This window comes from Pezoporus occidentalis, unplaced genomic scaffold (genome assembly GCF_034315485.1).
Source record: "Pezoporus occidentalis ecotype Australia unplaced genomic scaffold, CSIRO_AGI_Poc_V1 ctg364, whole genome shotgun sequence".
Classification (NCBI taxonomy): domain Eukaryota; kingdom Metazoa; phylum Chordata; class Aves; order Psittaciformes; family Psittacidae; genus Pezoporus; species Pezoporus occidentalis.
Window position 1 is genome coordinate 70,610 of NW_026915636.1, and position 27,964 is coordinate 98,573.

Consider the following 27,964-nt stretch of genomic DNA (forward strand, 5'->3'; position numbering starts at 1 on the left):
GGGGCGCACTCTCCTCGTGTGAGGCGGGCTGGCGGCGGCCCGGGAGCCATGGAGCAGGAGCAGGCAGAGGTGAGCGGCGACGGGCCGCGGCCTCTTCCGGGGCCGGAACCAGGCTGCAACCGGGCCGAAGCGACGCTGTCGACTCCGGGTGTCCGCAGGGTGCTGGGGAAAGCGTTGGGGCGCTGTGCTGGGCAGCCCGGTGCCCTGCGGGAGGGCGCGAGGCCCGCGCAGCCTTAGCGGGGTATTGGCAGCGGTGTGGTACTGAGGTAACGGCTGCCCCCGCCCCGGAGGGACAGAGAGGGTTTGCCGGGCCGCCTCCTCCCGGCCGCCATGGTGAGGTGCCCTCGCGCCCCTCCTTGCTGCAGGGGTGATGGTGCTGACCCGCGAGGCATGGACCTCTGCGACCGTCTCTCCTCCCTGTGGTGGTTGCGGGTGGTGCTGTCCTTGTTTGTCAGCCTGTTTCATTTGCATTTAGTGGAGGCATAATGACCCGAAGATACTTCCTACGGTGAGAGAGATGAATGTGGTTTTTTACTGAGGCGTTTAGACATCTGGAATGCCGTCTGAGGGCTGGATCTGCAGGAGAGCAACTCAGTCTCAAGGGAACAGCATGGGTCTGTTTTGTGTGAAAGCTAGGGAGGATGCTGGGAGACAGCAGTGAGTGAAGTCTGATCTTCCTGTTTGTGTGCATGTAATAATACCCAGGAGCCAGGGATTGTAGGGAATTTAGCATTGATGGACTTGCTGCTCATCTTTTGTTGTCGCACACTTGAGTGAACAATTGTATCCTGGTGCCTTGTGTGGCTGTTCCAGTCTACCTTTCTATTCTGTCACCCCCTGTGAAGAAGCTGACTTCTTGCTGGTGTTTCATGAGTTGCTGATGCCTTTTCCCAGTTCGTTTTGCCTTTAGCTGGAGCCTAATTCAAGATTTTTTTAATCTGAGAAACAGACACTGGATTTCTGTGCTTTCTTCAATCGCTGCCTCTCTGCTCTCTTGCTGTAACAGCAAGTATGAGGAGTTAGGGAAGATGTGTAGTTGTGGAGACATCTGGTTGTAGGCAAAAACTCTTAAACATTGTTCTGTCTTCCTGCTGATGCAGTTTCTGAACTGCTGTCAGCTGTGGACTACAGCTTCCAGAGAACGTGACCTTTCCTCAGAGTCAAGTGTGTCCTGCTGACATCCAGCCTGTACTGGTCTTGTGAGCTATGGTAGCCAGAGTGTGCAGTTCTGTGCTCCGTGCTATAAGGTTATAGTGACTTTAATGTTGAGGGCATCTGCACTGCGGTGCTGTGCAACTGTATTGGGAGAGTGTCCTGGTTTCAGCTGGAATAGAGTTAATTTTCTTCCGAGTAGCTGGTACAGTGCTGTGTTTTGACTTTAGTATACTGGTGATAGCACACTGATGTTTTAGTTGTTGCTCAGTAGCAGCTACCCTGAACAAGGACTTTTCAGTCTCATGCTCTGCCAGTGAGGAGGGGCACAAGAAGCCAGGAGGGAGCAGAGAGAGGACACCTGACTCAAACTAGCCAAAGGGGTATTCCATACTACAGCATGTCATGGTCGGTGTAGAAACAGGGGCAGTTGGCTGGAAGGGACCAATTGCTGCTGGGGGATGAGCTGGGCATTGTTCAGCGAGTGGTGCCAAGGATTCAGACGCCTGCCTTTGGGGTTGTTATGTGGACATTCTGCTCACCCTGAGGCTTCTCCCTGGTCCCCCATGTCAAGGAAGGCAGGTTTACTTTGGGCTGTGGGTAAAATTTCTATTTTAAGGCAGACTGACTCTTTATTTTTAGTTGGTGTCTACTTTCTGTCACAAAACTTCATCTTTGGAGCGGACAGAGGATGCGGGTGATGATGAGGAGGAGGATGAGGACTTGGACATCTTTGGAGGTTATGACAGCTTCCGGGGCTACAACAGCAGCATGGGCAGCGAGAGCAGCTCCTGTCTGGATGAGTCTAGTGATGATGAGGTGGCAGACCGGGAAGCTGGAGAGCTTCCGATCTCTCCTGTGCACCAGCCATCCATAGGCCGACTCCCAGACGACAGTGGCTCTGAGCCAGGTATTACGCTGCCTGTTCTACCTAAAGCACGTGTGTGATGGAAGGAACAAGGGCTGGAGGAGCTGACGGGTATGTGTGAGTATGCCTTGGGGGCAGCAGTAGATTGACACTGCAGTTCCTGGGCTATGTGGGGGATCGGCTGTGTGTAATGTGGATTGTCTGGGCTCAGCTATGTCCTTGTGGTACATCAACCATGCCAACTGTTCACATTTTTGTGCCTTCCTTCTCTTAGCTGTGTGTGAGATGTGTGGGATTGTGGGCACCAGGGAGGCTTTTTTCTCCAAGACCAAACGTTTCTGCAGCGTCTCCTGTTCCAGAAGCTACTCCTCAAACTCCAAGAAGGCCAGCATCCTGGCTAGACTGCAGGTGAGTCAAAAGCCTTCCTTATTCCCTGAGGATGTGCCTTGTACACAGGAGTTGGTGGTTGCTCTGTAGTTAAAGATCAGACTGCCATTACCCGTGGCTTGTTATTCCTGCCTGAAGTCCCCAGAGAGTGCATGCCAGCTGAATGGTGGTGGTCCCTAGAAGCTGAGGAAGGACACATAGATTTGTTTTACCTGCTGTTTCTTCTTGTTCCTATGAGCATTAGTAAAAATTGTAGTAACCTGAAAATCACCCCAAGGAAGAGATGCATACCTTGCTGGCCAGTTGCAGTGACTGGCTTCCTCTCCTGTGCCACTAATGTTCCACATGTGCTTTCTTTTGCAGGGGAAGCCACCAACGAAGAAAGCTAAAGTTCTGCATAAGGCAGCCTGGTCGGCCAAGATCGGGGCCTTCCTCCATTCGCAGGGCACAGGGCAGCTGGCTGATGGGACACTGACAGGCCAGGACGGTGAGTGTAGATGACAGTGAGGAGGTGCAGCTTGCTGGAGCTGTAGAAAAGGGGACATCCGGTGGGTTGTAAGCTCTACAGTCCTCTTCATCCCCTCTGCTGCTCTCCCTTGTACTGAAATGATGTGTGTGGATCGCTCTGACACAGTCTGGCGAGACACGAGGCATGTCGCTCCCTCTCCCTCCAAGTGCTAATGGTGGATGAGTTCCCGCCCATCCACTACTGCAGCCCCATCCTCACTCCTTGTGCACCTTTTATGTGGAGTGCAAACTCTGTAGTTGTAGTGCCACAGGGTGCTGACTTCTGCTGGCAAAACTGACTTAAAGGTGTCCTGCTGCTCCCAGCCCTTTGCTGCCCCACTCTCTGTGGGAAGGTATATTTAACCCAAGTCACTCATGGATCAACTTAAGGAACAACCAGTTATTGCAGCTGAAGTAGCAGCAAGCTGCTGTGTTAGGGTGAAATCAGCCCCAGGAGGTGGCAGCAGGGATTGATCCCTGAGCAGGCTGCGGCTAGTTCAGATCTATAGCCTTGGATCAGGAGCAGCTGTGGAATGAGTATCTCGGTGCTTCACTCTCATTTTTCCCAGCACCCTTTGGGGAAGCACATGCTGCTGACCTGACCCTGCAGTATTGCCGCTGAGAAGCAAAGCTGCTAAGTGGTTTAACACTGACAGGATGCATTCTACACTCTTACCTGGAGTGCTTGAGCCATGGGCTGAATTTGGCCCCTTTTCTTGCCCCTCCTGCTCCCCCTTTGCCAAAAGCACATGTCAGCAAGGATCAATTAATAATATAGGGTGCCTCCTGGGAGACTGGTCCCTGTGCACTCGTAAGATTGAGTTTCCCAGCAGGGAAAACGTGGTGTAATGCAGAGTTCCTGTGTGTTGAGGCAGAGGGATCTGTCCCAGGTAACAGGGTGCTCTGTGTCTTTTCTATAATCTCAGTTGATTTTCTGCTCTCATGTCTGCTTGTAGCGCTCGTCCTGGGCTTTGACTGGGGAAAGTACCTGCAGGAGCATGGCTTCAAGGCAGCTCCTGTCAGCTGCTTTAAACATGTGAGTTCTTTACTGTGCCTTGCAGTGTGCATGGGGCATGTTGTATGCATGGGGCTCCCCTGTACTCCTGTGACAAGTGGAGGAGAGAGGCCTGGGGAGGTGGTGCAGGGAAGGAAGTCGGGGCTTCTCATAGCTCAGAATGGGAGTCCCATAGAGGGACCAGGAGTCCTGGGAGAAGAAGCAGAGGGGGACTTGACAGAGACATTGCTGATGGTGATGGCCCATTGCTGGCTGGGGACAGCTCCTGATTGCAGTTTGTTTGGGTGAGCACAGCCCAGGGTGGTGTGCGGAGGGAAACTCAGCTGACGTGGTCATGGATTTGCAGTCCTTATGGGCCAAGTAGCTGAGGCACATATGTGGAAGAATGGCAGTTCTCAGGTATTATATGTAATGTAATATTATTCTCTACGTAATAAGACTCACTTGTTATATTCCTTTTGAGTTGTGATCTGTGATAATACTAACAAAATGTCCTTTACCTAGAGGATAGGTCAGGAAGACTTGGCAGTTTTATTGATGGTTGGGGATTTTGATACCATAGAGGAATGTTCTGCCTTTTGGGATCCTCAGTGAATGCCCTTGTGAAATGTTTGGGACAGTTTGTTTGCATTTCAAGCTGTTGGCAGATACAGGAAGGGTAAGGCCTGCATGTGCCTAAGGTGAAAGTGTGGCTGCCTAGAACATGTTTCTGAAAGCTAGAATGAGCCCTGCTCTAACTGTCCGTGTCTCTTGTGGCTGCCTCGATCCTTCAGGTGCCTCTCTTCGATCAGTGGGATGATGTGGTGAAAGGTATGAAAGTGGAAGTGCTGAACAGTGATGCTGTGCTCCCCAGCCGTGTGTACTGGATTGCATCCGTCATGCAGACTGTAGGTATGTCTGCAATGGGATTCCTGACAGGTAGGGATGGCTGACCTCTGGGGGAGCCTTTGGGGAGCTGAGTGTTGCTGGTCAAGGGAAACATCAGCTCTCTGGAGCTCTGCAGCTGCTGAGAGATTTCGGAACAGGAAATACCACAGGGTGGGGTTGGGAGGAAACCAACATCTGGTTCCTCTTCTGGTTGCTGGGCGCTTTGCAAGGTTGGATCTGCCTCCAGAGTGGCTGAAGAAGCTCTGATAACCTGTGCAGAGCTCTGAAGGCCATGATGTCAGGACTAAGCCTCTGGTGCTCAGCAGGAAGAGGAGAAATTCCTGGTCTCTAATGCCTTGCTGTGGTTGTCTGCTCTGTCTTGGCAGGGTACCGGGCCCTTCTGCGATATGAGGGCTTTGAGAATGATGCTAGCCATGACTTCTGGTGCAATTTGGGCACAGTGGATATTCACCCCATCGGCTGGTGTGCCATCAACAGCAAAATCCTGGTACCACCACAAAGTGAGTGTGGGGTGAGAGGGGTGGTGGAGGAGCCTTGGTTTATGCCTAGAACAGGGGGACAGATCCTCCCATTGTATATGGGACCACAGCTCCCTTTGTGCTCTGACTTACAAGGAGCAGTTAATTCTTTGGGAAGCTGGAGACTGCTTGAACTGCTCCCTCTGCATCTCCCTATGTTTCACCCTGGGGGTGCTGGTGACAGAGCTAGTGTTAAACCTACAGACAAAAACTAATGCAGCTGCTGTTCCTCTTCCTGACCCAGAGAGTGGCTAGGCTTAACCTTTGGGAGGACCTTTTCGGTCCTACATCCTGGGCAGTGTCTCTGGGGAGAGCAGTGGCTCTGATCACTGCTCAGCTGGCAGTTCAGAGACGGATGCCAGTTTAGCAAAATTCTGGCAAGCTGAGATTTCCTTGGTGTGGCTCACATGGTTTTGCTCTAATGTCACTTCCACACCTAGATCAGTCAAGTTGGGTGTCTGCTTGGCCCAGCCCAGTCTGTAATGGCCATCCTTTTCAGCCAGTTGTGGGGGCAAGCTGTCTGAACTGAGAGCAGGTACAACATCTGCATCTGAAAAGGTCCTTTTAAGGCAAATGGGCTCTCAGAGAGGAAGAAAGGTGTAATGTGATGCTGTAATTCCTTTGATCATAAAGATATGCTTTTTCCCTATGCGTATGTAGGTATCCATGCCAAATACACTGACTGGAGAAGTTACCTCATGAAAAAACTGGTGGGAGCCAGGACAATCCCAGTGGATTTTCACATCAAGGTAAATGTGGAAGATGTCATTTTATGTGTGGAAATGAAGCTGAAGACAAGAGATACATGTGCAACGTGTCTCTTCTGGTTCTGATCCACACAACTCCTATGTGACTGCTCAAAACCTGGGCATGGCAGGGACAGTGAGTGCTTCGCCATACTCCTAAGATACCTGTCATGATGCTGTGGGGAATGCTAAAGCCTCCAGGCCCTGTCAGCCCAACTGTTTCTCCTTTGGGTCATAGGTGGGGTTTAAAGCTGTTATCATTTAATCTGCTGGGAAATACTGGGGATAAGGTTTACCCTTTTGCTGAAAGGAAAGGCTAGTGAAGCTCCAGCCTGAGCTTTCCCTGCCTCATTTCAGTGCTGAGAGTCAGAAACCTTTGCTGATAGCACAGTAGCCTGTGGCGAGTGAGAGGGGTGCGGGTTCCCTCAGAGTGCATGGGAGCAGCTGTAAAAAAAAGCAGCCTTGATAGCTTTATAGCTGTTTAGCCTGTGCTGGAGTTAGACCTTGTCAGGGAAAAGAGTCTCTTTTGTCCCTGGCAGCTTTGGAAACCACAAATGAGGAAGATGGTCCCAGAGACAGCGGACAAGTGGTAGGTTTTCCTGTGTGTGAGGTGATTGGTGACACTGGGCTGGAGACCTTGACAGAGTTGGTGTTTCCCTTGTGGCTTCTCAAAGTCAAGAGGATATTTGTAGCTTCTTGGTCCTGGACCACAGCTTGTAGCTGAGAGCTCATACCGTGGAAGGGAAGTGGTGGAGGGAGACGGATGTTGTCAGTTTCTTTCTCTGCTTTGCATCTCAACTCCCCTCTAATGAACAGGAAGTGGAAAGGGAAAGATCTTACCTTAAAAATTTCAGATTCAGGTGTAGGCTGGTTTTTGGTTGTCTGAGTCTGTTTTGAGCTGTGCTTCCTAGTTGCTGCATGGTGTTCTGGGATTGCGGTACCAAAATGTCAGGAGTGCTATAAACACTTTTGGCCATTTGTGGATGAGTAGGGCCAGGCTGGATCAGCAAACTAGTCTCAAAACAAATCAGTTAGAAGGCAACCAGTGACTCTTGTGCCTGTGCCTTTGGGTCAGTCTGCAGAATACCTCTGGCATTGGAGCAGATAGATCCTCATGTTGCTCAACCTCTGATCAGAGTGAAAAAGTGAAAATAAGGACTTGACCTCTTTTAAGTCAACTGAAAATCCCATTGCCCTGTCTGTTACACCTCTAACTGCAGCCAGCCTTGAAACCCTTGTGGTCATGACTGAAAAAGGCACGATTCCTCACTCAGTTCTTGGTCAGCTGGAGTTGTCAAGAAGTAACATCTGTTTTTCCCACTCAGGACATTGACAGAAGGTGCTGGCTGAGCATAGCTGCTGGGCCAGGGTGGGGGTGGCTGTTTTGGGGCCACAGAACAGGGGAAATTTATGGGTGCATGTACCCCACTGTGTTGCTGTGTGTGGGTTTGGCTGCTCCCTGATGAACCTGCTTCCATGCATCCCTTCCCAGAGGTGTCTCCCTGTCAGCTTTGGGAAGTGCAGGGTGCTGGCCAGCGAAGTCTAAGGGGAAGGCTGTTCTCTGAAGTGTTTGGAGAAGGAAAACACCCAAGTGTGATTGATCTTGGTTCCTCTGTTGGTTGTTGCCAGATGGCAGAGAGCATGAAGTACCCATTCCGGCAGGGCATGCGGATAGAGGTGGTGGATAAGAACCACGTGTCCCGGACGCGCACGGCAGTGGTGGACACAGTGATCGGGGGCAGACTGAGACTCCTCTATGAGGACGGTGACAGTGATGATGACTTCTGGTGCCATATGTGGAGTCCCCTCATCCATCCTGTGGGCTGGTCACGGAGAGTGGGCCACAGCATGAAGAAGACAGGTAGGGATCATAGCACCACAAGCATCTTCTGATTTGCTATGAATTGTCTGGACCCTGCTGTTAACAGGTCTTGACATATTAGGAGCCAGGCAGTTGCCTCAAGATCGGACAAAGCCTTTGGAGTTGTGTCTGCTGCTTTTTCCCCTGGATCGATAAAAGCCCAGTGGTCTGCTGCCACACGTCAGGAAAAGAGGGCCTGTAGGGTTTCTTTCCTGAAGCAGATAGTCTATCCCCACAGTATGAGAATGCAGAGTTTGCAACATCACAGGTGTTGAAAGTCTTTTTGAGGAAATTCATGCTGGCTTCTGCAAGACTGGATGCCATCAAGTTGTGATTTTCTGGACTTCACAGAGAAAAATTTTTGATCAGCTTAGATTGGTAGAGAAAAAACCCCAAACAAGACTCCAGCACTGCTGATCCTTTTGGTTCCATCTCTTCCTTGCTGCAGCTCCCTAGTGATTACAGCTGCATGTAGAGGTGTTAGCAGTAGTGCTCAGGAAGCTCAGCCATCTGCTTTTAAGCAAGCCTTGCATCACAGCCCATGTTATGAGGAGGTTTAGAGGGGCTGACCTATTCTTATCACTCTCCTCATGGTCTCTGGTCTAGTTTTTTTTTTTATAGTAGCTGAGCTCTCACCAGGGAATTAATAACCAGTGTGCTTTCTTACTGCAGTTGCTGTAGCTTTCTTACCTCTGTTTCATTCATTCCTCACAGAAGAAAAACGCAGTGAAATGGCAAACCATCCCACCTTCCGGAAGATTTACTGTGATGCTGTCCCCTATCTGTTTAAGAAGGTAGATCAAATCAGCAAAGGAAGAAATGATACCGCATCCTTCCTTGGGTATATGTGCTGCTGGATGGGTTGTTGAGAATGGCTTGTTTGTGTCTTTTACAGCTACAGGGCAGTAAGGTGTTTGGGGTGTCAAGGCTGTGGTTGGGCAGGGGCAGGTCACGATAGATGGAAGAACTAGAAGACAATGACAGATTGAGGGGCTCAGGTGAAGGGCAAGCAGTTGCTTGGAGCTTTGAGTTGGAGAGGGAAGACGATTGCATGCAAGAGACCAGTTCCAGGAAGGAGCTGGATCATACTGATAGGGACTGAGATGAGGAGTCTTCTTTTTTTGTGGAACAGCAGCTGAGTACTGAGCCCTGGCAGGAGATTGCTGGCTCAAACACAGCATTGGTTTGCCAGCCTCTTTGTATTTCTTGTAGTATTTCTTTCCTCTCCCAGCTTGGGTTGAGCCAAGTAAAGAAGCTCTAATCTGCACTTGGTGTCGGGGTGGGACTGTCCCATACTCCTGACAGCACATGACCAGAGTCTCCCTTAGGTACGAGCTGTCTATGCTGAAGGTGGATGGTTTGAGGAAGGCATGAAGCTGGAGGCCATTGACCCCCTGAATCTGGGCAACATTTGTGTGGCCACTGTTTGCAAGGTAAGTCCCGTGGGCAGAAGGGGGTCTACTTTGTTTAGCTGAGAGAACTCAGCCTCTCCTCAGGATTTTGCAAACTAGTAAGGTTGGGTAGGATTTTGCATTAGGAAAGGGCTGTCAAGAGAGGTAAGCAGCTGCTGTGTGGAAAGAATCGGAGTGTTACCTCACAGGTGTGAGGAGCTGATAAGACCAGCAGTTGTCTATGTGTACCTAAGTGGACAGCATGAAGATGAGCATGCTTGATCTGCAAGCTAACTGTCCAGTGTGTGTGACTGGCAGCCACCCTTCCTTCACCCTTGGGCATGCAGTAGGAAAGATTTGTTCTCCAGTTCTTGGAATGCATAAAGAGAGACCTCTAGTGCTCTCTTGAGGAGAGAGAGAAGAGCAGAAGAGTTGCAGGGTGACCTCTTTGTGGGGAACTGTGTATCTTTATGGGCATGCATTTACTGATACAGGAAGCTGAGGATGGATGTGTCTCCTACAGTCTGTCTTGATGAGGTGGTAGTGAGCTCTATTCCTGTGCTAGTGCTGGGGAAGTAAATTGCTTGGCCAGGTTTCCTCAGCAAGATGCACTGCATGTCCTGAAAGTGTGGCATCAACTTGTTTTTTTTCTTGCTCCCTCCAGAATCTGTTTGCCCTTGTAGGACCCAAGCAGGCAGCTTTGACACCTGGGGTTTGGCAGGGAGATACTAGGAGAGCTCTTTGTGTTTGTAAAATATTCCCTTCAGCCGTTGCTTGGAAATGTGGAGAGATTGGGGCAGACATGCCTATCACGTTTGGTAGGAACCAGTTACCAGGGAGTGACAGGATGGGACAAGTCTTGTTGCTGTGGGAGTAGTGAGTTTGAAGGTGATGCTCTTCCCTTTTGCCTAGTGACGAATTCATGACCTGGCTGTTGTGGTGGGTCTCCGGGCTCCCAATAAAGTCTGTTTCTGAGGGAGAACAGAGCTTATGACCATTCATGGCTGAATCCTGTTCAGTAGGCTATTAGCCTTGGTCCCAGTCCTGCAGAAATTGCTGCTGCTGTGAGGACTAGCTTGTGTTGACTGACACATAAGGAGAAGCTACTGCATGCCCTGGAGCATATAACATTGCATTTTACTCTCTAGTGGCAATTGCGGTACCTCTGTGGGGTACAAGCACAAGCGAAGCTCTATGCTTGTGCTCTTCACTCCCATCTCAGGTCCTCTTGGATGGGTATCTCATGATCAGCATTGATGGAGCCACATCTGATGATTGCTCTGACTGGTTCTGCTATCATGCCTCCTCACATGCCATCTTCCCTGTCAATTTCTGTCAGAAGAACAACATCGCTCTGACCCCTCCAAAAGGTGAGATTTGGGCTCTGCCCTATGGTACAAACCTGCAGGGTCAGGTTCAGGCAAATCAAAACCAAAAGGTCCCGATCTGCCTGTTTTCAGGAAGATAGGGCTGGTTCAGAGATCCAGTCTGTTTTTGCTCTTCCCATATGCTAAGTCTTACTGCTTTGTGGAAGGAAGTACCATCTCTAGAGAGCATTAATGGAATGGTGGATAGCTCCTGGCAGATCAGCAGGAGAGGTGTAAGATCCCCAGACTGAGCAGAATCAAAAGTTTAAAGGACAAGGAGGGTGGGAAGGGATAAGTAGAGCCATTGCTGCATGACTCCGTACTTAAAAGTGGCAGGAGTTACCTCTATTCTTGTATGAATGAATCTGAGACCTGTGTTTCTGCAAAATCCTGAGAGGCAATCACCCTCTGAGTATTTTTACTGCTTTGTATGGCCACACCTAAAAAGGGCTGGCTCTGAATTTCTGTGTTGCACCACTTTTGTGCAGTGCTGTTCTGTCCTCCTTTGATATATCTGCTGGTGGGAGAAAGACTGGTCTTAATGGTGTGCTTTGAACATACTTCCTGCCTCCTGCTTCTCCTCACCTTTCTCTGTGGTTTGGATGTATGACTTGACATGGATGTTCAGAGTTGCGGCTTGCAGTGTTCTGTATTTGCTTGCTGGAAGGGGATGCTGGACTGCCATGGAGCCTGTGCACTAGGTTTGTGTCCAACATCAGGATCAGTCTGTACATGCTGGTTTATGAAACTGCTTTGCAATCAGTTGCTATGCCTCCTTCCTGCCTATTCTGCCTTTTCCCCCGGTTGGTCTCTTCAGTGATTGTCTTTTTCCTGTCACCACTTCCTGCTGCAGGGCAAGATGCAAGGACCTTCAACTGGGAAAGTTACCTGGAAAAGACTAAATCAAGACCTGTTCCAGCACGGCTCTTCAATACAGTGAGTGCCGTCAGGAAGAAGAGAGGTGTAGGGGTGCTTGCAGTCAGTAAGCAGGTGCACAAGAGCTCTGGCTGTCACAGAGTGGTTAAGGTTGGAAGGGACCTTCTGGAGGTCATCTTGTCCAACATCCCTGCTCAGGCAGGGTCACCTCTAATGGGTTGTCCAGGACCATGTACAGACAGCTTTTGAATATCTCCATGGATGGAGATTCTGCAGCATCTCTGGGCAGCCTGTGCCAGTGCTTAGGTGCCCTCACAGTGCAGAGTGTTTTCTGATGTTCAGAGGAAACCTCCTGTGTTACAATTTGTGTCCATTGCCTCTGGTCCTGTTCCTGCACACCACTGAGGGGAGCCTGGATCTGTCTTTGCACCTCCCTTCAGGCATTTATATAGGTTGATAAGATCTCCCTGAGCCTTCTCCAGGCTGAACAGTCCCAGCTCTCTCAGCCTCCCCTCATATAAAAGATGGGCCAGTGCCCTTGTCATCTTCATGACTTTTTGGGACTCTCTCCACTATGTCCATGCCTCTCTTGTACTGGGAAGCCAGATCTGAACACAGCACTCCAGGTATGGCCTCACCAGTGCTGAGCAGAGGAAAAGCCCTGTTTGGCTGATTGGAATAAGCAGTGTCATGCCGTTTGTGAACATAATGGTATCTTGGTCCCTCTGAGTATGACCTGTGATTCTGTAGTGCTTTCAAGAGCTCCAGGCTCCTAGTGGGTTCTGCACTGCTTGCTGCCTGTGGATATACGGGTGAGTGGGAGGTTTGCTTTGCACCAGCAAAACTGCTGCAGCACCTGGGCCTGTGCTGGTCTTTCTGATCTCCCAGGCCTATGAGGCTGATGGGTTTGATCGGGTGCTCCTTAACTGCTGTCTGCTGCTCCCCCCAGGGTCGGGATCTTGTTTCCAAAGGCTGGGCTGAGACTCACTAAGAACACACCTGGCCTTGGATCTGTTCACGTGTGCCCCCTTCTTGTATGTGAGTGGATGGTTCTGTTGTGCCACTGGGGACTTGCTCTCTGTGCTTGCTTTAAGTTGGAGGCAAGCCTGTTCTAGAGTGCTGGTGGTCAAATGTGGGTTTGGACTGGGTCCTTGAGTTTTCTCTTTTCACATTTTCTGCCACCAGGACTACCCAAACCATGGCTTTAAGGCAGGCATGAAGGTGGAAGCAGTGGACCTGATGGAGCCCCGGCTCATCTGTGTAGCCACAGTGAAGCGTGTGGTCCACCGTCTCCTTAGCATCCATTTTGATGGCTGGGACAACGAGTATGACCAGTGGGTGGACTGCGAGTCTCCAGACATTTATCCTGTGGGGTGGTGTGAGCTGACAGGCTACCAGCTTCAGCCACCTGTTGTTCCAGGTGAGGGAAGATTTTACTGTGGTTTCTAACACTAGAGGAAAAGGTTTCCCTCTTCCTTCTCTGTGAGTGGCTCCTCCTTTTTTATGGGCCTTGTAGGGAGGAGAAAATGGCCTCTTTGGTTTGTGCTGGCTACCATAAATCTTCTTGCTGCCACACACTCTAGTAGCTGGCAGAGAGAGGAGTCTGGTGGGGAGAAAACGGCTTGAGATTTGAGGTTGGCTCTGTTTTCCCTCTGTTTCCCCACCTACGCACCAATAGAGTATTGCTCCTGATGACGTTGGGTAGAGTTCCAGGTGGTCCTATCCCTGCACAGCTCCTTTTTACTAAGCCTACCTACAACCTCAGCCAGGTAGCAGGGGGAGCTTGGCCCCTGCTCCCTTTTCTCATCAATTTTCTGGCTCTGTCTTAAAAGGTAAGAGCATCCCTCTCAAGAGTTTATTCCTTCCCTTCTCACAAGGAGGCCACTGCCTCACCTTTTCAGTTGTTTTCCTTCTTCTCCCAAGGTACAAACCTTGGTTCTTTACTGCCCCTGCCAAACCTCTACTGGGCCTCTCTCCCCTGTGCTGCCCCAGCCTGCTCCTGGGCCCTCGCCTGGAAGCACAGACAGCAACTACACCAGAGCCATGCTTTCTCCTCAGCTGCTTGTCTTGGGAAGAGGGCGTTAGCTTGGGGGGACGGGTGTATCTTGTTTCTCGCTTATGTCACTTCATCCCAGTTACCTACTGGTTATGGGACTTGGCTTTCGTTTCCCTCTCGTCTCCATGACAGAGCCCACAACTCCAGCGAAGGCCAAGGAGGTGCTCAAGAAGAAGAAGAAACCCTATGGAAAGAAGAGTGAGTGATGTTTGGTTAATGCCCTCCCGCTCGCTCGCAGGCTGGGCCCAGTTAGAGGAACCCTGTCCATGTCCTTTCAGAGCAGGAGAGAGAGGCCTTGTCTTGCTGTGGATGCCCTCACTCAGCTGTGGGTTTGACAACACAGCTTCATCCTTCTTAACTGCCCTATTACCTAAAAGAGCAGAGAGCTCTGTGTGCGGGAAGGATCTGTTTCGCAGTCTACTTTCTGTTGGCTGAGGTATAGATGGCGCTTGCTTCCAGGCGTGAGGTTGTGCTGCTTTCCCTACTGTGTCTGTGGATGGAGGGAGATTGCTGCAGCTGAAGGGTGGCTGGAGAGCAATCTTGCCTGCTTTGTGCTGAGGGAAAGAAGGCCTTAAGATGGCTGAAGAGGCCAGTAGCGGGGCTGCACCATGTTACTGTTTAATCTTGTTGTGATCATTGTTGCAGTAGCTGTGGCAAATCATGAGTAGACAGACAAATTCCTTCCTGGGGGGTGGAGAGGAAAGGACATATAAAGAATTTAAAGACAAGCTAAGTAAAAATGTCAGTTAAAATTGAAATTATTAATGCTACGATGTCCATGCCTTGCAGTCAACATGCCCATTGCCTAGGACTAGACCCAGACAGGTAAGCAAAGCTGACTCCAGACTGATTCCAACAGGACCTACTCTTTGGAAGTTAAGCACACGCTGAAGTGCCTTTAATGGAGAACCTGGAGGAGCGTATCTTGAGATGATAACTGTAGAGTTTTTCTCCAGTAGGGCATTTCTGTGGAGTAACCAGTTGACAGCTAATGACCATGTAGCTTGCCGGTCAGTTGTGATGGTCCCTGGCCTGTGGTTTCTCAGTGGAGCAGGGTTGCTGATTTTCCAGGGAAAAAGAAACACGCTTTTCCCCATGCTCTGTTATCTCTTTGTTAAGGAAAAAAGTTACCGGTCAAAACCCGCAACATCAAGCAGACCACCAAGAAGCCACCTGCTCCGAAAGCGAAACGAGAAGCAAAAGCTGCCAGCAAGGCTTTGCCAGAGCCATCACCTGATGAGAGTAAGGGAGTGAGTTACTCTAGCCAGCAGGCACATGCAGCTCTCTCACGTACACCCTGCATACCACCAGCCCTCCCAAGGCCTGTGCTGCTTCTTGGCTATGTAGTCAGGGAAAGGAGTCTTCACTCCTTCAGAGACAGATGGAGTGGAAGAAAGCCCTTGCCTGCTTTCCCTGGGAAGGGTTGCCTCCTGAGAAGGTGTGGTGGCACCAGTACAGCTAGATATCTTGATACTGCTGATAGATGCCACTGAGGGCCTGGCTGCCCTACTGAGAAGTCTGGTTGTGTGAGGTCTGTTTGGGTGGAGAGACAAGATGGACATGTCCAAGGTGTGCTGTCACATCCCAGTCCCTCTAAGGGCTGTCACAGCATGTGAACACAGTCTGTTGTGCTGACCATCAGGAGATGTGGTGACCAGAAAAGCATCTGGCATCTGGGTCCCCTGCCACTCCTAGTGGGTATTGGGGAAGATGGTTGGGTGAAGCACTTTGCACACATGGGGATGAAGCCTTACGAAGGTTACTGTTGCTCAAAGAGGGTTAATTTCCCCTTTGTGGACCCAGGCAGGTAGAGAATGGACCCCCAATGGAACCCCGTGGTTCCCTCGGAGAAGCTGTTGTTGGGATTAGGCAGCTGAATGCTGCCAGGGTTTAGTCCCATCCTGATTGCTGTTGTGATCATGGATAGCTTTGTGCTGGCAAGACATGGCTGCCTACAGTAAGAGACCCTCAAGAAGTGGGCTGGAATTCTGGGGCGTTTTGAGCATATGCATGAACAGATCGGGTTCTGGGGTGCTGCAGGTAGAGTGAAGCAGAATGAGCTCATTTTACTTACTTATTTTCCTCTCTCTGTTTCTTGCTAGTCATTGCCGTGCAGGTGAAAGAAGAAACAATCGACCCCTCAATAGCAGAGTTTGAAGATACAGAGCTTCCTGTTCCTATCAGCAGCATAAAGCAGGAGGAGGTCACAGACTGATCCTGGAGCATCACCCAGCTGCCCACAGCAGCCTGTACTTCACTTTTCGTAGCTCTCTGGGGAGAGTCCCAGCAAAGGAAAGCAGGAGACTATGAGGGCCTTCCCTCTTTGAGGCAGATCACCCTGCAACAGCACGACTCTGCTTTCCTGGTGTGCAAGAAAACTTCCCCCAGATTTGTAATTTTAATCCCTGGGAGCTAGACTCCAGAAAGGCCACAGGCACACTGAGGAGTGTGACCAGGCTGGGGTCGCGTGTGCCTGGCTTTGGAGATGCCTTTGAGCAGGAGTTCTCAAGGGGGAAGGAGGCTGCCAGAGCACAAAGGGGCAGTTTGGGTTCTTGGCTGTGGCTGGAGGTGGTGAATTGCAGTCCAAGATGATGTGTGCAGGTCACATGTGTCAGGAAATTGGATGCCTTTATAGGACATCAGTACTGTGCTCCCTCTTCTAAGCCCTGATACCCTTGAGAAAGCACAGGAAGAGTAGAAAGAGGTGAAAAAAAAAACAACCAAAAGGGATGATGATGGCTCTTGGGGGAGCAAGAGACCCTTTTGCGTGTCATCATTCCTTGGTTTTGAACCCAGCACTGCAGAGGACATGGTGCACAGTCTGAATTTTAAATTTTTTTAGCAGTCCTACTGTAAACACAGTCTACAATCTGGACCTTAAAGCCCTGTGAATTAAACTCGAGGAAGAGGCCAAAGGTTTGTTTATTTCTTCCGGGCCACCAAAATACAAGGTTTTAGGGTAGAAGAAGAGGGCTCTAAGTGCATCAGTAGAAGTCAGCAGTGGTTTGGGTTTGGGTTTTCATGTTTTTTGAGGGATGCAGTAGCATTTTTCTGTGCACTTGCTGCTGTTAACTTGCCAGTTCTGCATAAGGGCTGAATATGACATTAGATAACTTAAAGCAAGGGATGTCATTTCCCATTTTAGGGCAAAACAGTAATATTCCTCTCTCCAGACAGGCCTCAAAGTTGAGAAAAAGCAGAAAGATCAGTATGGCAACAGTGAGGAAAACCAGTTTTAAATCTGGAGCAGGTCCCTGTGAGCTGTCTGCAGGTGAGGATGTGTCTGGTAGTGCCACTGCAGGGCAAGCAAGTGCCTCCTTATATCCTACAGGGACAGCCTTGGTCATGGAATAGCTGCCTTGGCCATGCTCCCTCAAGCTCCAGGCGAGAGCTTGTCATGCTAAAATAGTCCCTGCTTTTCACGGCCAAAAAGAATAAATGTTGGCAGGCTGTCTACAGAGCATGGGGTAGAGACTGGGGGTGATAAACACAGTCTTCCTCTTTTTTCCCTTCTAAAGAGGGAAACAAAGCCTTTCACCAGAGAGGAAAGAAAGGGCTGTGGGGCAGTAATAGAACACAGGTGGGAGAAGTGGGGAGGGTCTGTGTCAAGGCAGGTGTAAGATGTGCCATCTTAGCCCACCCCTAACTGCCCCCGGGAGAGGGAAACCGTGGTGGGGTGAGCATGGTAGGGGAGGGAGGTTTATCAAAGGCTTTTGATGGGGCCTCCCTTCCCACCTGCCTCTGGCTGCTGCCTCTCCCAGCACCTCTGCCTCTTATCACCGACTTGTCATAGATGGCTTAATGCAGTGGCAAAGCCATTGCATATTTCTCTTGTCAAACAGCTGGGATTGAGAGCCAGCTTTCTTCATAGGATGGTAATTTCCAAATGCCTTTAGCTTTCTTAGATTCAGATTAGATATTGGGTAGATTAGATATTAAGAGATATTCACTATGAGGGTGGTGAGGCGCTGGCACAGGTTGTCCAAAGAACCTGTGGCTACCCCATCTCTGGCAGTGTTCAAGGCCAGGTTGGATGGGGCATTGAGCAACTTGGTCTAGCGGAAGGTGTCCCTGCCCATGGCAGGGGGTTGGAACTGGACGAGCCTTAAGGTCCCTTCCAATACAAACCATTCTGATTCTATGATTCTTTGGGTTTTTTTTTGCTGTAGCCAGGGTAGTTCAATGGCTAGATGAGTCTGTCCTTTTAAAGCCTTCTCAATCTGAACAAAATTCTGACTTTAAAATGGATCTGAGGCATCCCAACCTGGCCTGCCATGAGGAGTAAGTTGGCCGCATGCTTATGATGGGATCAATTAAGGGATCAGTGATCCCATTCAATCAACAGGGTCACTGATCAAATTTTGCAGGACATAGAAAGGTTTTGTTATGCTTTAATTCTGAGGAGCTGCTGTGGGAATTTAGGCTATGTTTTCACTCATGATAATTTTTGTGTTTCCTGCTCTCAAGACCCAGGCCTGTGCAGGATCTTTCACTGGTGCCGTTTGCAGTCCCACTCATAAAAACAAAATGAAGCTTGTGGATTCCAGCTTTCCCATATGGCTGGAGGGAGCCTCAGGAAGAAAAATCAAGGATTTGTCTTTGTTGTTCAAGTCATCAAAGCATGCTGCAAATACTGCAGAAGCTTTTTGCACCAGGTCTTTCCAGAGTCATGTCTCTGTGTCCTGCAAAACCAAATGCTTCGTGATGTTTTGGCAATTGAGCATCACTTTGGTGGCACCAGCCTTTCTCCTTGTTCCATGTTCCATGTTCTCCATGTTGCTCTGGCTGAGACAAGTCTAGAAATCCTGTTGCAGCCTGCACGTTTCCTAAGCTCTGCTCTTCATGAAGCCTCTAGCTGGTGATTTTCCCAACCTCTTTTTCTTGCTGGGCTTGCTTTCAGCCTTGGTCATGTCTCCCCAGCCAGGGCAGGTTTGGAAGGTGGTGGAAAGCTTCACTTTCAGCCCTCTGGCTTCTGTAGGGGACCCACAGGTGGCCCCTACACGGAGGTTGAGTTTTTCGATCCACCTAGAAACATGGCAGGACATCAGGGAAGGGAACAGGATGGGGCAAAGGGAGAGATGAAACTCAGTGCCTGTGAGTGGGCACGGAACACTTCAGAGCCAGGCCATGTTGCTCAGGGTCTCACCTGGGTGACATTTGAATACCTGAGTATGTGCCTACGGCAGCCTGTGACTGCTTTCCCTGTGCCAGGAAAGCACAGGCTACTTCGATCCTTGCACACAGACACATGCTCCGTCTCACCACCGTGACCCAAAGCAGCCAGTGTGCCATCCGCCCCCCCCGTGGCAGGGTGCAGATGTCGCCTGGGGCCGTTCCCCCCTCGTGGCACTCACCGGCGCAGGGGAAGGAGCTGGCAGTCACAGTGGAAAGGCACATCCCGCAGGTTGAGGATCTCCAGCCCAGTGAAGTTGCTCATACTGGGGATGCTGCTCATCTTGTTGCCCTCCAGGTGGAGGCTTCGGATCTTGGGGCCGAGGCCAGTGAAGGCACTGGGGGAAATCTGCAGTGAAGGGAGAGAGTGAGTCAGGGGGTGCTGGCAGGTGTAGGAGAGCTGCTCCTCCCCTACCAATTAGCTGGGGGGGGGGTGTGCAAGCCTCTCCTCAAGCTAGTGGTCACGTGAAAGAGCCATTTATAAACAGCAGGGACTGTGAAAACTCAACTGGTTTCAATCACGTTTTAGGACTCATTAGACCCTGTTCAACCTTCTTATAAATAAATAAGGTGACATGCAGGAGGTATTAAAGTGACCCCTGGATGCTCTTAAGCTCATAGAATCAGAGTGGTTTGGGTTGGAAAGGACCTTAAGATCATCCAGTCCCAACCCCCCTGCCATGGGCAGGGACACCTCACACTAAACCATGTCACCCAAGGCTCTGTCCAACCTGGCCTTGAACACTGCCAGGGATGGAGCATTCACAACCTCCCTGGGCAACCTATTCCAGTGCCTCACCACCCTAACAGTAAGGAGCTTCCTCCTTATATCCAATCATCTAAACTTCCCCTGTTTAAGTTTTAACCCCTTACCCCTTGTCCTATCACTACAGTCCTGATGAAGAGTCCCTCTCTAGCATCCCTGCAGGTCCCCTTCAGCTATTGCAAGGCTGTTACAAGGTCTCCACGCTGCTTCGCTTCTCCAGTCAACAGCCCCAATTCTCTTAGCCTGTCTTCATACAAAACGTGCTCTACCCCTCTGATCAACCCCTTGTGGCTCTCATCTGGACCTGCTCCAATGGTTCCATGACACGAGAGTGCTGCTAATACCACTTTCTTGAGAGAATGGAGTTATTCAGAGTAACAGCGAATGAAGCCACAGGGCAGCCCGTAAGAGAAGTATGGCTAGGGCTGGGGGGGGTGGGGAATAGTCTGAATTTCACTGAAATTGGGTGTCTTTCAGGACTGGAGGCAATAAGCCTGTCCCAGAGGAGCTGGAGGCAATGTTGGAGCAAGGCAATGCTCCAGGCAAGCCTGAAGATGCCTCTCTTCCCAGCCAGGCTGTGGAGCAAATCCTGAAGCCTTAGGAGTTTGGAGGCATCTGCTTGAATGCCCCTATAGGGGCCACCATCCCCTATAGGGCAATGGAACAAGATTGGACCAGTGGCTGTGCCCTGCGGTGACTCTGCCCCTCAGGGGTCCCTAGCCCCAGACACCTGCTGCAGGCCCATGTTGTCCAGGTAGAGGTGCTGCAGGCTGGAGGCCACAGGCAGGAACACTCCGTCCCCCATGTACTTGATGGGGTTTTGGGACAGCTTCAGCTCACTCAGGGCAGGCAGGCCCTGCAGGGCTGCCGTGGGCACCTCTGCCAGCTGGTTTCCCTCTAGGTGCAGCTTCTCCAGCATCACGGTGGGAGCCAGGGCGGTGGGAGTGATGTGCTTGATGGTGTTCCCAGCAAGGTAGAGCCAGCGCAGCCCCCCTGCCCCGGCCAGGTCACCCTCTGCCAGCTCCTCAATGGCGTTGTGCTGCAGATGGAGGGAGATGAGGTTGGGCAGGAGCTGGAAGGCCCCTGTGGGCAGGCGGGTGAAGGCGTTACGGTCCAGGTCCAGGTAGGCCAGCTGTGGGGCACCCTCGAAGGCGGTGGCTGCCAGGGTGGAGAGGCGGTTGTTGGTGAGGTAGAGGTAGACCAGGCTCTCCAGTCCCCGCAGCGCCCCAGGGTGCAGCACCCTGATGCTGCAGCTCTGTAGGTGGAGGGACACCAGCTCCTTCAGGCCAGGGAAGGCACCCGGTGGCACAATCCCAAAGGCGTTTCGGCGCAGGTCGAGCAGGCGGGTGTCCCTGGGGAAGCCCTGGGGGATCTCCTGCAGGCCCCTGTTCTCACAGGATCCGTGGTGGACATCGGGGGAGCAGGAGCACCCGCGGGGGCACTGCCTGCTGCCGCCTGCCCTCGGCTGCTCTGACGGCGTGGCAGGGGTGGGGGGCAGCTCGTGGTGGCCGCATCTCATCTCGGGGGGCCTCAGCGAGTCCAGGGTCCGGCCGCGGAGGGCAGCAGGTGCCGCACAGGTCCCCTCCACCTGTACCCGCTCCCTCACCAGCCAGTCGTGGAAGGGGCGCAGGAGGCAGGAGCAGAGCAGGGGGTTGCTGGCCAGGTTGACCCTCACCAGTGCCCCAGGCCCATCCAGGGCCGGCAGCCCCTGCAGCTGGTTAGCGTGCAGGTCCAGCGTGCGCAGCTGGGGGCTGCGGGTGAAGGCTTCGGCTGCCACGTCCTGCAGGGCTGCGTGGTCCAGGAAGAGGTGCTTCAGGGAGGCCATGGCCAGCGCCTCCTCGGCCAGGCAGGTGATGGGGTTATGGCCCATGTCCAGCCGGGTCACCCCGTCCAGCCTGGCCAGGGCCTCGCCGGGCAATGCCTGCAGCTCATTGTGGTCCAGGCTCAGCCTGTGCAGTGCGGGCAGGGCAGCGAAGGCCTCGCTGCCCAGCACGTGGAGGGTGTTGTGGGACAGCCGGAGCCACCTGAGGACCGCCAGGCCCTGGAAGACCATGTCTGGGAGGTAGACCAAGGCATTTGCCCTCAGGTCGAGCACAGTGAGGGACCCCAGATGGCCAAAAGCACCCGGCTGGATCTCCTCAATGCGATTCCCCTCCAGAATGAGCTGCTGGAGGGAGGACAGCCCATCTAGGGACTCCTGGTAGAGGATGGCTATGTCGTTGGAGGCCAGGTTGAGGTAGACCAGCCTCCCCAGCCCTCGGAAAGCCCCTTCCTCCAGCTTCTCCACCTTGCAGCGCTGCAGGTCCAAGTGCGTGAGGTAAGGGGTACCAAGGAAGGCTCCCGCTGGGAGGGCCGTGAAGCTGTTGCCCCGAAGGTCCAGTTTCTTGGTGAGCTGTCGGTCACACAAATAAAACATTGAGTTACCGCAGGGCTGCCACCACCCCCTGCTCCCTGTCCCCTTCCCACCTGCGGGATGGCAGTGGGGACGGCCGTCAGGCTCCCGTTGAGGCACAGGACATGGGCACGAAGGTTGTCGCAGACACAGGGTGTGGGGCAGCGGGCAGCAGCTGTCTCCCCCAGTGCCACCATGAGCAGGAAGAGCCCCCAGGACAGCCTCATGATGGAGGGCACCTGTGGCTGTGGAGACAGGGTGGTGAAACCAGGAGTGTCCCCAAACAGCCGTGTCTACCAGCACCGGCTGCCAAGGGGGCTGTTGCTGTGACCTAGTGGGGCAGGTCTCACTGCCTCTTGCTCTCACACAGTGATTTTACAGGTCATAAACAAGGAAGAGAGTGGAAGAAGGAGAAAAGAAACATTCAGAATGAAGAGTGAAGGGCACAAACAGCAGGGCTCCACTTGGAGACCTGAAGCCTAAATTCCTGAGGGACATTTGGGAGCACCTACAAGGGGCCTGGCAGGAGCATTGGTGTCACCTGTGGGGACCTGGCTTGGAGCAGATACACCCCTACCCCATTTTCTTTGTATAGCTCTAGCATAAAATGGTCTTGATCTGTACAAGGTAACAACATGCCCCCTATGAGAGGCTTGGGTTTTGTGTGAGGCAAGCAGGTATAGCCATTCACAGGATGTGATCACGCTGGCTTTCTGAGCTGCCACCTCTTGACTGCAAACGTCCCCTCTCTTGTCACCCTGGCCACTTCCCAGCCCACAGCTCTGTGCCTCCCCGAGCTGTTCATAGCAGGGTTTGCAATAAATCGCCACTGTTCAGCAGCCGGAAGGAGGGGTTGGGTTTGGCCAGACAGAGGTGAACCCCTGGGGTGGAGGTGCCAGAGAGAGGCCAAGGCTGGGGGGAACACAGAGGGGTGGTGGGGCTGCAGCTATGGTCAATGCACTCCCCCCCCCCCCAAGCTCTGGGGAGCAGAAGCAGTGGGGTCTGCAAGGCTGTAACTCATAGAGCCACATGGTGCCCATCCCCTCGCCCACCTTGGCTCCTCATCCCTCATGGTTCCACCCCCGGTCTGCCCTCCACCCGCCACCACAGCCAGACCCTCCTCAGCCACACACACACACTGGGGCCACCATGCCCCCCGTGCAGCCACCGGCCAGTGTCACCAACGCGATGTCCCCGTGTCAGCCCCCATCCACATGCCAGGCGTCACCTCCCACCCCGTCCCACACACCTTGGGGGTCAACCCACCTGGGGCCTGGGGGTACCTGGACCTCAAGGAGTGGTAAGGAAAGGGAGGAGAGCAGCCGGCTGCCCCGTGCAGCAGCAGCCGAGCGCCTGTGCCAGTGTTTGCTCTCCCTGCAGAAGCGAGAGCTGAAAGGGGCCCGTTGTGTTGCTTTCCCAGCAGCGCTCGCCGCACCGAGCCAGAAACGCAGGAGGAGGAGAAGGAGGAGGAGGGGGGGAAGAAGGGGAGGCCGATCTTGGAGAGAAGGCAGAGAGCCAGCCATCACCTCCCGCCCTGTATCACGGGGGTCCGGGAGCACCAGCACCGGGGAGCCCAAGCCCAGAGCGCTCCAGCACCAGCCCAGCCAGAGCCCACATGGGGTTTGCTCTTGCTGCTGCTCAGGCTTTGCCTTTTCTTTTCCTGCTGCCTAAGTCACAGGAGCTACAGAGCTGCAGGGCAGAAAGGTGACATCCAGCCAAAATGGCAACAGCAGCGGTAAGCCTGAGCTGGCAGGGCTGGCTACAGGGCTGTGTGTGCCTCGTTTACAGCCCTCCCGTCTCCTCATCTTGCTTCTCTGCCTGCTTCCAAGAGGCCAGGGGTGGCAGTGCCTGTGTGAAACACACGTTTGTTGCAGAAGGGCAGGGGGGCCTTCGTTCTCCTCCTTGACTCTCATTTCCCCTGTTTGGCTCTGGGCTTCGTTCCCCCAGGGAACACGAGCAGATCTGCAGCCTGGCAAAAATCTCATAAAAGGGAGAGAAACCTGAGTAAGCCCTTCCCTTGTTCACCAATCACCTCAGCTGCCAGAACCAGTACATCCCATCCTGGTGCCACCTGTGGGTGATGGACATGCTGGATGGCACCTGCCAACCTCCCCACTGCCAGATGGCCAAAGCCTTCCTAGCTGTGGCCTTGGGCTGGCATCCCCTTCATCCCTGCAGCTCCCAGGGTGCTTACTGCTCCCTTGACACAAGGTGACCCAACTGCATCTTTGTGGCACCGCTTTTGTGCTCATCTCCACTCTGCTCTGCAGGGAGGACCACTGGGGATGTAGATCTAGAGGGGATGAATCTGCCTCGGGCTGGCGGCAGTCACCCTGCGCAGCTCAGAGCTTGCACTGAACCACCAAGACCCATCCTGAAGTGGTGGTGGCCTTGGGGAGCGCCACCTGAAGGGAGCAGTGTCTGTTCTGGGTGCTCTGCCTGGTGTTCTTCACCCTGCGCCTACCTGCATGCATGGCTGGCCCTTATGCCCCTCTGAGCTGTTACTAATAAGTTCTGTGCCCTGTGCCCCAGCACTATCCCTGGCAGTGTTCAAGGTCAGGTTGGACGGGGCTTGGAGCAATCTGGTCTTGTGGAAGGTGTCCCTGCCCGTGGCAGGGGGTTGGAACTGAGTGAGATTTAAAGGCCATTTCAAACCTAACAATTCTATGATCCCAGTGCCACCACCTTGCAACACTGCCTCTTCCCCATGCTGGAGGCTGGTTTCTTCCCAGACCTGATGAGCATCACTACGCTCTGCCTAAGGGACAGCGGGGTGGAGCAGCTCTCGCTGGGCACTTGGAGGGGTCTGGGGAGCCTCAACCAGATCCTCTGCTGTGACCACCCTGCACCTCAGTGGAACACCATCTGCCAGCTGATGTGGAGCTACCTGCGCAGCCACCATCGCTGCCCAGCACACCCAGCTCCCCGCCCTGTGGCCCCTCCACCCGTTATCCTGGCCAGGTCCTCCCACCCCTGCATGGCTGACTGAAGGCACCAACACCTCCCTGGCTCTGCTGGAGGACCATGGGGAGGTCGAGGTGTGGAACCAAGTACCCTGGCAGCGAGAACCACGCCTGCCCTTTCCCTAGCCTCCCCCAGGGCTTTTAGGCTGTTCACTTACCCAGCAGTGATTGAAAGCAGAGCTTTAGCTTCTGCCAAGGCTGGAGGGAGGCAGCCAGCCTTTCCTCTCTCTGATGGGGCATGGCAGCAGGCTTGAACTTCCACTTGATGGGGCTTAACCCACCTTTACCAGGCCAGACACTTTTGCTTTCCATGAAAGAAAATGTTTTACCTTTGCTGGTAAGGAGCACAGTCCTATTGTTACCGGTACAGGGTTTCACTGCTCACGCATCATAGAATCAACTAGGATGGAAAAGACCTTTAGGATCATCAAGTTCGACACCCCAAGGTGCTCCATGCAGAGAGCTCTGCACCACCGCTGCCTGGCCGGGCTATGTTCAAATTAAAAATGCTACTGACAACAGCAGTGCTTTTGGGGTCAGATAGTTGCACAAGACAGGCTGAAGCAGTACTGGAATGACCCTGTCTTCCTTCACGGTACTGCTGGGAATCAGTCCTCCTCTGGGATCAACTTCTGCTGGAAATAACAGTTAACAATTCCCACCCTCTTTTTTCCTAATCTTGAGGCATAAACCAATTTTGAGGGACTTCTGAGTCCATGGGCTACCCAGAAGCTACCTGGTTTCTGCAGAGCCTGTAACTTCTATCCTCACACATCCCTTTTTCCTATAAACATCTGACCTTGACACTGAATACCAGGACCAGGAAAATCCTGCTATACTAAGTATTGCTTGCTTTTGAAAAACACTTCGGGATCAGCATCTCAAACTTGTTCTGCTACTATGGCTACTCAAAGCTTCCCGCACACATTCGCCCCACAACCTGGCCCACAGGTCTGTCTGGGAGCAGCAGCACCCCTCTGATCTTCTTTAGCAGGCTCTGTGTATGCACACACTGTGCTCCACCAGACCCACTGCAGATGACCTCCTGTACAGTGTAACACTTTGGCTTGGTCTCTGCATCATGTTCCTTTTCTCCATGACCCTCCTCTGGGGCAGAGGGACATGAAGAGCAGCAAGACACCAAGGAGCCTCAAGAAAAGCTGTGTTCAAGACTTACAGAAAACACAGATTCTTTTATGTCCCAGGTTTGCCCTGAAGCTGATGGCAAAACTTTACAGATTTGCTTGTGCATCAGGCAGGTGAAGGAACGAGCCAGGAATGAGGTGAAAGAGGCAGGGCTCGGCCTGCAGTGACTGAAGCTCCTTCTGTAGGCACAGGTACCTTCACTTCAGTTGGTTTTCACCCATTTGGACACAGAGGAGTTCCCAGCTTCTGTCACAGAAATGGCAAGAAGATGCATTTTGCTCTTACGGCAGCCCTGTTTTAACAAGGGACACTGCTCTCACATGAAGAGCAGCACCTCTTACACCTCAGACTAGACACTGCTTTCCTGAGCCCGATGGGATCACAGACACAAAAACCCTCCCACAGCCATCCCCGTTACATCAGTGGTTGCCCTGAACAGGCTCACAACCTGGAAGAGTTTAAGTAGTGCTTGCAAGCAGGTCTTGCACATACCACATACTGTATTTCAGTGCAGTACCCCAAGCCCTTGTTATTATCCATGCATACCCTAGAGTTGACATCAGCTTTTCCTGCATTTAGGGCAGCTGCAGAACGTATCTCTCACAAGGAAGGGGCACCTAACTCCATTTCCTTGCCTCCTTTCCTGGCACTGGCCCCATTTATACTGCACATTGACTGCAAGGCCAGTTAAGGGAGGTGAATAGTCTTCTCCAAATGAAAACAAGAGAGGGAAGGAACAAGAGGGACTGTAGCAAGAGGACAAGGGGTGATGGGCTTAAAATGAAGCCAAGGAAGTTCAGGTTAGCTAGAAGGAAGAAATTCTTCACTATGCATGTGTCGCGGTTTATACCCAGCCAGACAGCTTGTTCACTCACTCCCCCCTTCTTGCCCTCCCCCTACTCCTGGAGGGATGGAGAGGAGAACTGGAAAGAATGCAACTCCCACGAGTTGAGATAAGAACTAAGTCCAGTAACTAAGGTGTAACACAAATCACTACTGCTACCACCAATAATAATGACAAGGGAAACAACAAGGGAAGAGAATACAACATCTCACCACCTGCTGACCAATAACTTGCCCCCTCCGGCCTCACCAGGCACCAACCGATACCTCCTCCAACCCCACGGTCTTCCAGCCCTTCCAGGTAACTCCCAGTTACCTCCTGGGCATGACGTGCTGTGGTATGGAATACCTCTTTGGCTAGCTTGGGTCAGGTGTCCTGCCTCTGCTTCCTCCCGGCTTCCCTTCCTCCCTGGCAGGGCACGAGGCTTGCAAAGTCCTTGGCCGGAGCAAAACATCAGTGTTATCAGCTCTGTTCCCAGGCCAAAAGTCAAAACACTGCACTGCACCAGCTACCAAGAAGGAGAAAAATGACTGCTACTGCTGAACCCAGGACAGCATGTGGTGAGGCACTGGAATAGGCTGCCCAAGGAAATTGTGAATGTTCCATCCCTGGCAAGGTTCAAGGCCAGGTTGGACAGAGCCTTGGGTGACATGGTTTAGTGTGAGGTGTCCCTGCCCATGGCAGGGGGGTGGAACTGGATGATCTTAAGGTCCTTTCCAACCGAAACCATTCTAGGATTCTAACTCTTTGCTACCTGAAGCGAGAGCTGAGTTGATTCTCAGAGGCTTGAATGAAGAGGGAGCAGGATGAGCCTGGGTGCTCAGGAATTGTACAGGTAGATGCCACAAGACACGCGCAGACCCATGGACAACCCTCCACGCAGACTGAGGGGCATCTGCTGCTACTCCATTCCAAGAAGAACAGCCCAACCCAAGAATGATCAGCACAGCCCTAATTCTTCATACTCTTGCATGTGCTCCGTTTTCAAACACACATACAGAACACACAGTCCCACTGTTTTGTCAAAGGCAGGAGAAAGGGAACACGTA

The 27,964-nt window shown here is 52.3% G+C and overlaps 2 protein-coding genes across 4 annotated transcripts; one reads left to right on the forward strand and one right to left on the reverse strand.

Annotated features, from left to right (window-relative positions):
* On the forward strand, positions 1 to 16,547 carry L3MBTL2 (L3MBTL histone methyl-lysine binding protein 2). Of its 3 annotated transcripts, none has more exons than XM_062631027.1 (17): positions 1 to 69; positions 1,795 to 2,062; positions 2,295 to 2,428; positions 2,771 to 2,894; positions 3,841 to 3,950; positions 4,703 to 4,820; positions 5,183 to 5,317; positions 5,996 to 6,084; positions 7,711 to 7,942; positions 8,657 to 8,736; positions 9,271 to 9,375; positions 10,556 to 10,703; positions 11,554 to 11,636; positions 12,762 to 12,996; positions 13,765 to 13,830; positions 14,752 to 14,874; positions 15,735 to 16,547. In XM_062631027.1, the coding sequence occupies exons 1-17, from the start codon at positions 49 to 51 to the stop codon at positions 15,845 to 15,847; spliced, it is 2,184 nt and encodes a 727-aa protein (XP_062487011.1). In that variant the 5' UTR covers positions 1 to 48; the 3' UTR covers positions 15,848 to 16,547. The 3 variants fall into 3 exon arrangements, with proteins under 3 accessions (XP_062487011.1, XP_062487013.1, XP_062487012.1); XM_062631028.1 differs by having other exon boundaries at positions 34 to 69; positions 3,871 to 3,950; XM_062631029.1 differs by lacking the exon at positions 13,765 to 13,830.
* Positions 16,548 to 17,749: 1,202 nt separating this feature from the next.
* Positions 17,750 to 24,610, reverse strand: CHADL (chondroadherin like). Its single transcript, XM_062631025.1, has 5 exons — positions 23,246 to 24,610; positions 22,037 to 22,207; positions 20,301 to 21,962; positions 18,987 to 19,153; positions 17,750 to 18,657 (listed from the first exon to the last, which is right to left on the reverse strand). Exons 1-5 carry the CDS (start codon positions 23,483 to 23,485, stop codon positions 18,459 to 18,461), a joined length of 2,439 nt encoding a protein of 812 aa, XP_062487009.1. The 5' UTR covers positions 23,486 to 24,610; the 3' UTR covers positions 17,750 to 18,458.
* Between the last annotated feature and the right edge of the window lie 3,354 nt (positions 24,611 to 27,964).